The following is a 12172-nucleotide window of genomic DNA, read 5'->3' as shown; positions in this document are numbered from 1 at the left end:
TTGTATTGGGGCTATGTGGCCTATAAATGTTAACATTTTACCACATTATTATGGTACAAGAATAAAATCTCCACGAAGCAGTTCAGAAAGGCCTACGGGTCAGCGTCATTGGATATTGAATATTCTCATATATGTTTTTAACAATGGTATAGTCTCCTAACTATCACTTCTACATCAAATGAACAGGTGCAACAGAAAAGCCAAGTTATAAATATTACAGTTCACTTCTTCTCAAGATTTCATTTTTTCAAAACCCTGAACAGTTTGTTGTACAAGAGCACAGTTGTCTCCAGTTTGTACAAAAACCACTTGCACATGGGTCTCTGATGAAAACGGATGAGTCGATTCTGAGTGAAACTGTCACAACTTCCAAACATTCTTTCATCGTCTGAGCCTTCACAAGCTAAATTATCCATACAATTATCAAAATCTGTCAGTCATGTTCCATAAATATCTATGACATGGTGTTAAGTACGGCAAAGAGCTACTGAGCTACTGAGCTACCGCAGTTTGTTCAAATTTAGGACAACACATTTTGATAAAACTATCTTTTAGTAACGGCTTCTGCTGAAACTTTTAAATGATCTCCTGAACGAAAACAAATGGTGTCATCCACAAACATTGCCATGTCTGTCCGTGACTGTGAGCAAGCTGGCTGTCCTGCATTGTCCAACTGGAAGATGTCCTGGTGAGGTCTTCAAACAGGATTTCTTGAAAAGAGTGGGAACCCTGAAAACATTGTTAGGGTTGGCTGCCTGCCATGTTGAAAAAATCATTTTGGCTCACATGATGACAAGACAAAATGTCATTTTGATGCGTTTACTGACACATAACTCGGCTTTGAATCATGAATGGAATGATTAAAGGTGAGTTTCTACCTTTTGCAGACATGCATTTTGTGATATGTTTGTGATATGCAAACTGTAATATGTTGATTGAGTTCAATACTAGTAGTCATATTCACATCAAAACATTAATTATTACAACAAAATAGAGAAACAAAATAAACAAAAATGTAAGTTTTGGGATAAACACGTGATTTCAGAAAGCACAGTAAACATAACAGGAAAGAAAAGATGTTTCGTAAAATACTTTAATCCACGAAATTCTGATTTCTTTTTACATTTGCACAATACAGAGGACAAATAAATTAGCTGTGAATATGTTTCATAAATAGATATGTAAAACCACAAGCTTACACACTTCAAAAATTCCCAAAATCAGCTGTGCCCCATAAAAGAGGCATAGAAGAACTGAGAGGAACTGAAAGAGCAGAGAACACACGACACTAGTTTGCATCAGGGCCCGAGTCTGTAGAAACCACTGACTTCACCTGCTACATCAGAATGAGAATAAGGATAATAAAGAATATTAAAAATGTAAGAGCATTAAGCTCTGTGAGATGGTTTGACCCCAGTGAAACATTGGCTCTCAACAGTGCACACATTTCTCCTCATTTGACACAACTGTGTCTCATCCGATAAATGTTGAATGTCACAACAACACGATACATTTGTATTCAGTTGTATATTCCACCATCCAGTAAATATCTGCATATGTACATGTGGTAATCCACATAAACAGCATTCCATATTTAGTCTGAATTATTGATAAGACATGTATAGAAGACGTCAGTAAATGCGTTGATCAGGGTACACGGGCCCAACAGGCTTTCTGACAGAACACACAGAGTGAAAGTTGGTTCAAATGATGTTTGAATATATTCAGGGAAAGGAGGGCCTTCGACTTTGTATAAAGCTTTGTGTTAGTTGTCTCATTGTTTGCAATAGGGAGGACATTTGGGCAACCCTGCTCTTGTCAAAGGTTTTTAAAGTAGATCAGAACAGGACGTGTAGTGCACGTCTCCAGCCGACAGAGTGCAGTGTGTGTTCACACTGTTGACTCAGGGCTGCTGTCTTGAGTAATGCTGGGGTTCGATGTTCATACTGAAAGTCCAAAGTCTGTGATTTTCAGGTCTGTAAGCTCACAGCTGGGTGATCTTTCTGACGTCCTTGGCCTTCTCTTCGCTGATGCCATTGTGATCAAACTCAAAGGCGCTGTTCCCCACACCGTGTCCCTTCTTTGTTTCTGATTCACCGTCACCAGCTTCCAGGGATGGAGCCTCAGTGTCTGCATCAGCTGAGCCATGGCCACACCATCTTTTATATATCTGGTAGGCTGTAAAGGAAAAAAAACATGGATTCAGAAATGTGATCAGTCATTTTGACATACTTTTAAAAAAGCACTTCAAAAAATGAACTGGACTTCAACGAATAAGCCTTTTCTCTGGACAATTGTTCTGTCATCTCGGGCTTGTCCTGTTCTCATTATAACAGTTATTGCCAGATCTACGGTTGTTGAAAGTTACATGGTAAAATAATGAGTATAAGAAGTATGAATGTCCACTCAGAGCGCGTTTTGCACGGTTGTTAGGTTACCTTCTTACTTATTATTTGAAAACAAAAAATTATATTTTTCTAACCTTAACCAAGTAGTTTTGTTGCCTGAACCGTAGCAATTGTTTCACAGCGTTAACTATGCGTTTATGCAGGTGTATTACGAGGTTGATATGAAACTTATTCATGAAATGTATTTATGATTCAGAAAAGCAGACAGACATCTCATCAGCATAGTCATTGAGACCCTTGGACCCCATGTAGATATAATCGCCTCATTCTAAGCTAAAGAAAACTTAATGGTTCTTGTTTTAAGGTGATTATACATGAAAGAAAATGTACTTTTTAATATTATATTCACTGTCTGTTTGTAGGAATGAGAATTTAATATCGGAAGCGTTCTGGTTTCCATTTGTAGTCAGAGCATCATTAACCAATCACGTTTGAGCAGGCTTTAGTTGAAAGGAATGGATTGGAATTTGTTTAAATGTAATCTGGGAACCCACCAGCTATCATCTGATGATGATTTAGTTTTATATTGGTTTAAAATTAGCTTGTAAATGGTTAATACTTGTACAGCACTTTTCTAGTTTTCCGACATGTCATCATTCACCCATTCACACCCATTCATACACTGATGGCAGGGACTACCATGCAAGGTGCCACCTGCTCATCAGGACTAACTAATCATTCATACACCAATTTGTGGGGAGCAATTTGTGTTTAAGTGCCTTGCCCAAGGACACATCCACATGGACTAGCGGAGCCAGAGATCAAACTGCTGGTCCTCAGATTGAAGGACGGCCCTGCTCTACCACTAGCCACAGCAGCCCTTGTAAAGTGGCTACTCTTAAAACAACTGGTCGTACAAGACATCTTCAAACTCCAATTGCATTTCTTAATTTGCTAATCCAACTGCTAATCCAATGAGCAGGGCACGGAAAAGGAAGTGTTGGCCCAGATATCTGCTGCCTACATCAGAACTCCAGAAATATGGAACCTTGTCCCCAGAGGCTCATCTGACAGATAGCCGTTGGGTTCCGAGATTGCTGAGTCCGTATCTGCCTGCTTAACACTCACCTCCCACAGATAGGACTGCCCCCACCAGCTGGAAGATGCTGTAGATGAGGGGGAATGAAAACATGACGTCCAACTCAGCCGGGCTGAAGGACAGCTGGACAATGGTGCTGCACAGCTGGGAGTTCTGGAACCCCGTCTCCAATGCTATGGTTCGACATCTGAACAAAGCAGGCAATGATAAGTCAGTTCATTAATTCAATTCATCACCAATATGTTTGTTGATGTTGATGGTTATGTGATTTGTAAATTAAACTGAATTAAGCTAAATGAAGCTATGCTATACATGTACTATGCTGTCACCCTACCTGCTCCAGGGTTGACCCGTGAAGCGGGCCAAGAGGAACCCCAGGCCGAAACCAATAAAGGGGAAGATGGTTCCAATAATCCATAGGGAGGGGGCAATGGTCCAGGAGGACTGGTAGAGAACACCTCCAACCACAGCTATGATGACAATAAGACCAAAGCCGCCAATGGATCCTACCTGTGCACAGCAAAAACACAGACAGTCAAGGGATTGTATTTGAATAAAGCCATGTACGTATTTTTCACAACAAATACCATGATAAAAAAAGAATATTGGAGTGATATTCATATGTCACTCACTTAAAACATTCACATAGAATCCTACCTTGAGAATCTTTTTTGCCCACTGGGGCCACCTGCGTTTGACATATATTCCCAGAGCAATTGGGACAAGAAGGGCCACCAGAGTGATACCTGAGTATACACAGAATCCATATCATCAAATAAATATAGGGTTACAATAAACCTGTCAAGGACTTTGGTTAGTACAAGACTACAAGAAAACAGAAGGTCCCTAAAATAAACCATGTCTACAATGTATCTATATATGTTTATATATATGTGGTAATCAAGCATAAGTTGCATACTTACCAATACTGTCATATGGGATCTGGATGGTGCTGGAAGAAGTCCAGGCGGAGGTGTAAATGAACAAGCATAGAGGCATCATCCCCAAGGCCAGGACAGAGGAACAAGCGGTCATGCTGATACTGAGGAGAGAGAATATCAACAGTATGTTTGTCAAACATGCTTATTTTATAACACACTCTTTTTCAATGAAATATGCAACTGTTGCTGTAACAGCCTTCTTATTAACCTAATAGTCCACTTTGGGGATTTCCTCATGGGGATTAATTTGGGCCCATTCTTAAACCCATATTGTACACAGTACGCGACCTTGATAGGACAATAAAGGGGGCCCTGGGACCTAAATGTTATCCTATCACTAACCCATGTTATTATCATATTACTAACCCATGTTATTATCCTATTACTAACCCATGTTATTATCCTATCACTAACCCATGTTGCTATCCTATTACTAACCCATTTTATTATCCTATTACTAACCCATGTTGCTATCCTATCACTAACCCATGTTGTTATCCTATCACTAACCCATGTTGTTATCCTATTACTAACCCATGTTGTTATCCTATCACTAACCCATGTTGTTAACTTATCACTAACCCATGTTGCTATCCTATCACTAACCCATGTTGTTATCCTATCACTAACCCATGTTGTTATCCTATTACTAACCCATGTTGTTATCCTATCACTAACCCATGTTGTTATCTTATCACTAACCCATGTTGTTATCTTATCACTAACCCATGTTGTTTTCCTATCACTAACCCATGTTGTTATCCTATTACTAACCCATGTTGTTATCCTATCACTAACCCATGTTGTTATCCTATCACTAACCCATGTTGTTATCTTATCACTAACCCATGTTGTTATCTTATCACTAACCCATGTTGTTATCCTATCACTAACCCATGTTGCTATCCTATTACTAACCCATGTTATTATCCTATTACTAACCCATGTTATTATCCTATTACTAACCCATGTTATTATCCTATCACTAACCCATGTTGCTATCCTATCACTAACCCATGTTGCTATCCTATCACTAACCCATGTTGCTATCCTATCACTAACCCATGTTGTTATCCTATCACTAACCCATGTTGTTATCCTATCACTAACCCATGTTGTTATCCTATCACTAACCCGTGTTGTTATCCTATCACTAACCCGTGTTGTTATCCTATCACTAACCCGTGTTGTTATCCTATCACTAACCCGTGTTGTTATCTTATCACTAACCCATGTTGTTATCCTATCACTAACCCATGTTGTTATCCTATCACTAACCCATGTTGTTATCCTATCACTAACCCATGTTGTTATCCTATCACTAACCCATATTGTTATCCTATCACTAACCCATGTTGTTATCTTATCACTAACCCGTGTTGTTATCCTATCACTAACCCGTGTTAGCTTATCACTCCTATCACTAACCCGTGTTATCTTAACACTAACCCGTGTTGTTATCTTATCACTAACCCGTGTTGTTATCCTATCACTAACCCGTGTTATCTTATCACTAACCCGTGTTGTTATCTTATCACTAACCTGTGTTGTTATCCTATCACTAACCCGTGTTATCTTATCAATAACCCGTGTTGTTATCTTATCACTAACCCATGTTGTTATCTTATCACTAACCCATGTTATTATCCTATCACTAACCCGTGTTGTTATCCTATCACTAACCCGTGTTGTTATCCTATCACTAACCCGTGTTGTTATCTTATCACTAACCCATGTTGTTATCCTATCACTAACCTGTGTTGTTATCCTATCACTAACCCGTGTTGTTATCTTATCACTAACCCATGTTGTTATCCTATCACTAACCCATGTTGTTATCCTATCACTAACCCATGTTGTTATCCTATCACTAACCCATGTTGTTATCCTATCACTAACCCATGTTGTTATCTTATCACTAACCCGTGTTGTTATCCTATCACTAACCCGTGTTATCTTATCACTCCTATCACTAACCCGTGTTATCTTAACACTAACCCGTGTTGTTATCTTATCACTAACCCATGTTGTTATCTTATCACTAACCCGTGTTGTTATCCTATCACTAACCCATGTTGTTATCTTATCACTAACCCGTGTTGTTATCCTATCACTAACCCGTGTTATCTTATCACTCCTATCACTAACCCGTGTTATCTTAACACTAACCCGTGTTGTTATCTTATCACTAACCCGTGTTGTTATCCTATCACTAACCCGTGTTATCTTATCACTAACCCGTGTTGTTATCTTATCACTAACCCATGTTGTTATCTTATCACTAACCCATGTTGTTATCCTATCACTAACCCATGTTGTTATCCTATCACTAACCCATGTTGTTATCCTATCACTAACCCATGTTGGGTGTTGAAGGCCACATTGACTGGGCAGCTGTCTATGTTTTCTAATTATCATATGTAGTGCATAAAGTCAGAAATATACAATAGTTAGGACAGGGTGAAGGCAACATTTTCTCATTCCGACACTTTGTCAGACCCCTTGGCGTCACTTTGTACTGCACTGTGTAGCCCAGTGCACGGTAGCAGTGGTTAACACTGTGAATTCTAATTTAAAAAATAATAGGATACAGATACAGGGGTTATGATTAAATATATTGAGATACTGTAATTAAGGTGGTAAATGATGATTTTGGATTGGATTTTTAAATCCAATTTTAGGAAAAACGTCATGGTATAAAGAACACAACACCATATGCAAGAAATCTGAGTCAATCCTTTTTTATGTGAACTCAGCCTTCTCTACTAATCTTTGCATGTGAACTATTCATTAATAATCAATACAGTATATTTGAGAATCAATACAGTATCTCATATGCACATATGTATCTATATTTTGTTACAACCCTAATAATAATGGAAATATTTGAACTTGTGATCAGTAAAAACTCACATGTTTCTACCTTTTGCTGCCACATAGTGGGAGAAAGGCCTCCCTACTCTAGAAACATAGTTACACTGTTGTGCTGGAAAGTATGAAACAGATCAAGAATCATTTTTCCTACCAGACTTTTTAACAGTCAACAAGAAAACTATCTTGTGCGTTAGGTGGACAGATTTTTCACATAGCTTGACAGCGTCCAGTCATCCAAACCACACACTGCAAACTATCATTATCCAATGAGCCTGCCAACCAGTCAGTTTGCCCAGCTGCTTTCTTACCTCAGGTCCATGTCTCCATCCAGCCAGTAGCAGATAATGTTGGAGCCAGAGCCTCCAGGACAGCAGCCCATGATGATGATGACGACAGCCTGCACAGGCAGCACATCGAAGGCCAGTGACAAGGCGAAGGCTGTGAAAGGCATGATGCCGAACTGGCAGAGGAAACCAATGATAATGCCCCAGGGTCTTCTGATGTGCCCCCACAGCTTTGCGGCATCCACAGTGCAGCCCATGGAGAACATGACCATGGCGAGCATTATGGTGAGCACTATGCTCAACACCACGCCCAGCATCTCATTGAAGTTACTGGGAGGAACAAGGCAGTTTGTGCCCGAACACACGGTGGAAGAAGCATTGCAGCCAGAGGGAACCGCAGGCGTCTCCATGAATATGGACATTGTGGACAATGTAATAGGAGAAGAAGAGGAAAGACAGTTGCTCCAAAAAGAAAAGAGAATACTGGATGAGAGCTGGTAATTCTTAGATTCCACAAGACTGACTCACGTTTCTCCTCCTCCGATATCCAAGGAGATGGTGGCGACAGTGACAAGAACCATCCAGCTCACGGCTCTTTATGCATGCGCTGCTGCAGCCAAATACAATAGGGAGGGAAAATCACCTGAAAAAAAAATAAAAAATTAACCAATAGTTAATGTTTTTATGGGGTCGTTGTTCAGAAGCACATGCATATAAAAAGAGAATCATTCTGAAATATGAAATGTCATTGCCTCATGGTTCCAACTTTCCCTGCCCTTTGGCCTCTTTAAACTTTATTGGGCAGCTTTGCTATGCAGCATCATCATCCTACAAAGACAGTAGGGAGGGAGGATGCTTGCAGTCCTCAAAGACAGGCACACCCTGTAGGTCCAAGGTATTCTTTGCACAGTACCCATAAAAATAACCCCTCTTGGCCTAACTCTTTTTCAAACATTAAATCACACAGGGGATGTAATAAAGATGTTATGACATTGTTTAATCGAAAAGAGTTGTACATGTTAATAGAAAAAAAGACTCAATTGATCTAAATCCAAGTTAAAAATGGAACACACAATAAATGACAATGTGTACTGTAACACAATATTAGGGCCATAATTTTCCTGACAAAATGTAAGTATAGGGAGCATTTCAAAACGTTTGCAACATGGTTATAGAGCAATACTGCATTGCCCCAGAGATGTCTCTCATACAGTCAACCAGTCACAGCTGTAAATATGTCTGTGTGAGCGGCATCGACTGAGGTCAATGGCTGAGATGGAAGACACTTAATAGCAACTGTTGCCCATGTGATTCACCAGCTGTTGCTTATTTGCTTCGAGAGAGAGAGAGACATTACTCCACTATAGCCATACAATAGTTGTTTGCTGCTATATTCATGTTTAAAATGTTAATCACATACCCACCCTGATTCAATATTGTAAAGCAATGAAACATAAAAAGATCCAAGGAGTAAATATATTTGATCGGCACTTTACATCAACATGTTGCAAATGCAAACTGTGCAAATAATAAAAAAGTTGAAGTGTGATAAAATACACATGACTGTGTTCTACGGCTGACGCTCATTCCCTGTGGCTTTAAAGTACTTACGTTTGCCTATCAAGTCAACGAGTGCGTGGCAGTTCCCATTCACTACTCAAATTTGCGAGCACAAGTTTGCGGCAGGACATGAAATAAACTGTTATTCTGTTATTAATTGGGTTGTTCTGACCGTCCCAGAGTGCTACTGAGGAGTCTGTGTCTGCCTCCGTCTGGAAGGGGCAATGCTTAGTCGTCAAGTTGTCCTTTAACTTCATACTTACAGGAGTTTGTTCAATGGGGATGTTGAAACTGGTATTTGTGGTATTCGTGGTTCTGTTACTGCTGCATGTCATTTGGCTCATTAGGCCAATGTGGTCGATGGTTGGGGCCTTTTTGGGCAGAGGTTGTCTTTTGGTTAGCAAATGATTTAAACATGGCTCACCTGCATTTTTTAAATATCCAGTCTATTTATATATTGTTCAATCTTTTTGGTATATCACTTTTTAATCCAAATTTGAAGCGTTTTGGATTTGACATCAAAAGACAAAAGGCATGCATGAAGCTGAGGCTATATGCTGACTTTGTAAAATGCACCTGCTTTCCAGTAACGTTCGATTGCCACTAAAGTGAGGCAGCATACAGTTTGACTGTCAACAACGTGAAACTATTAACCGTTTTAAAGTATTTGCTGCAATGTATCAATCATTGACATTGTTTGTCCACCAACATTGTGTCTTTCATGTGATAAGACATTGGCATTTTGGGCAAAGTGTAATTTGCATTTATGTTCGCAACATGGGGAAGAATTCAGCCTCTTGTGGCCAAAACACCAAAACTTGTTTTTCATCAGTTTTCACAGATGGAAAAAAGTAACTTAGTAATTCTGAAGCAAATCCTTTTTTTTCACCTGGCAGAACTTTTTCTCATTTGTTTCACTGATTACAATTTTTAAAGATTTTTTTTTTTCAACTGTTCAAATATCACAAACACAACAGAGAAAACAATTTAGTTCAGAATTAGAAAATGGAAGAATTTCTTTTTCTCACTTGCATCTCAGGGCTTTGGTAGAAAGACACATTTCTCATCCTTACACAGGACAGGGTGAGGACACCACTGATGCAGTAATGCATTGTGTTGATTCATGAATTCAGTGTGTATCTGGTGTCTGACACAGCATATTGTTTCTAGTAAATATATCCTAATGCAACCGTATTAATGCAGTGAGTTCAAAACGATACATAAGCAACACTCATGATCAGATGATGAGACAATGGGCCTCACCACCTCTTCTACATGGAGCAAGACACAGACTCCATGCTTGTTTAGCAGCTTTTGATGTTGCTTTTTGTCTCTTTGTAATTGTTTTAGTCTTTTTGCAGTTTTTTGGTCTGTGGTTGTTTTGCATCTCTTTGTGTCTCTTTCTAGACATTTAGTGTCTCTTTGAGGTTGTTTTGTGTCTTTTTGTGTCTCTTCCTAGACATTTAGTGTCTCTTTGTGTCTCTTCCTAGACATTTAGTGTCTATTTGAGGTTGTTTTGTGTCTCTTTGTGTCTCTTTCTAGACACTTCGTGTCTCTTTGAGGTTGTTTTGTGTCTCTTTGTGTCTCTTCCTAGACATTTAGTGTCTCTTTGTGTCTATTCCTAGACATTTAGTGTCTCTTAGAGGTTGTTTTGTGTCTCTTTGTGTCTCTTCCTAGACATTTAGTGTCTCTTTGAGGTTGTTTTGTGTCTCTTTGTGTCTCTTTCTAGACACTTCGTGTCTCTTTGTGTCTCTTCCTAGACATTTAGTGTCTATTTGAGGTTGTTTTGTGTCTCTTTGTGTCTCTTTCTAGACACTTCGTGTCTCTTTGAGGTTGTTTTGTGTCTCTGTTTGTCTCTTCCTAGACATTTAGTGTCTCTTTGAGGTTGTTTTGTGTCTCTTTGTGTCTCTTTCTAGACACTTCGTGTCTCTTTGAGGTTGTTTTGTGTCTCTTTGTGTCTCTTCCTAGACATTTAGTGTCTCTTTGTGTCTATTCCTAGACATTTAGTGTCTCTTTGAGGTTGTTTTGTGTCTCTTTGTGTCTCTTCCTAGACATTTAGTGTCTCTTTGAGTCTCTTCCTAGACATTTAGTGTCTCTTTGTGTCTCTTCATAGACATTTAGTGTCTCTTTGAGGTTGTTTTGTGTCTCTTTCTAGACACTTTGTGTCTCTTTGAGGTTGTTTTGTGTCTCTTTGTGTCTCTTTCTAGACACTTTGTGTCTCTTTGAGGTTGTTTTGTGTCTCTTTGTGTCTCTTCCTAGATATTTAGTGTCTCTTTAAGGATGTTTTGTGTCTCTTTGTGTCTCTTCCTAGACATTTAGTGTCTCTTTGTGTCTCTTCCTAGACATTTAGTGTCTCTTTGAGGTTGTTTTGCATCTCTTTGTGTCTCTTTCTAGACATTTAGTGTCTCTTTGAGGTTGTTTTGTGTCTCTTTGTGTCTCTTTCTAGACACGTTGTGTCTCTTTGAGGTTGTTTAGTGTCTCTTTGTGTCTCTTCCTAGACATTTAGTGTCTATTTGAGGTTGTTTTGTGTCTCTTTGTGTCTCTTTCTAGACACTTTGTGTCTCTTTGAGGTTGTTTTGTGTCTCTTTGTGTCTCTTTCTAGACACTTCGTGTCTCTTTGTGTCTCTTCCTAGACATTTAGTGTCTATTTGAGGTTGTTTTGTGTCTCTTTGTGTCTCTTTCTAGACACTTCGTGTCTCTTTGAGGTTGTTTTGTGTCTCTGTTAGTCTCTTCCTAGACATTTAGTGTCTCTTTGAGGTTGTTTTGTGTCTCTTTGTGTCTCTTTCTAGACACTTCGTGTCTCTTTGAGGTTGTTTTGTGTCTCTTTGTGTCTCTTTCTAGACATTTAGTGTCTCTTTGAGTCTCTTCCTAGATATTTTGTGTCTCTTTGAGGTTGTTTTGCATCTCTTTGTGTCTCTTTCTAGACATTTAGTGTCTCTTTGAGGTTGTTTTGTGTCTCTTTGTGTCTCTTTCTAGACACTTCGTGTCTCTTTGAGGTTGTTTTGTGTCTCTTTGTGTCTCTTCCTAGACATTTAGTGTCTCTTTGTGTCTCTTCCTAGACATTTA

At 39.1% G+C, this 12172-nt stretch overlaps 1 protein-coding gene across 1 annotated transcript; it reads right to left on the bottom strand.

The window, feature by feature from the left end:
• Positions 1 to 1984: 1984 nt before the first annotated feature.
• Positions 1985 to 7968, bottom strand: slc10a2 (solute carrier family 10 member 2; the record flags this gene model as incomplete). The annotated part of the gene is made up of 6 exons (XM_079276584.1): positions 1985 to 2178; positions 3477 to 3634; positions 3782 to 3957; positions 4105 to 4193; positions 4371 to 4489; positions 7571 to 7968. The coding sequence occupies 6 exons, from the start codon at positions 7966 to 7968 to the stop codon at positions 1985 to 1987; spliced, it is 1134 nt and encodes a 377-aa protein (XP_079132710.1).
• Positions 7969 to 12172: the final 4204 nt, after the last annotated feature.

Source organism: Melanostigma gelatinosum, assembly GCF_949748355.1.
Source record: "Melanostigma gelatinosum genome assembly, chromosome: 10".
NCBI classification, from domain to species: domain Eukaryota; kingdom Metazoa; phylum Chordata; class Actinopteri; order Perciformes; family Zoarcidae; genus Melanostigma; species Melanostigma gelatinosum.
This window is presented reverse-complemented; position numbering and strand designations above follow the sequence as displayed.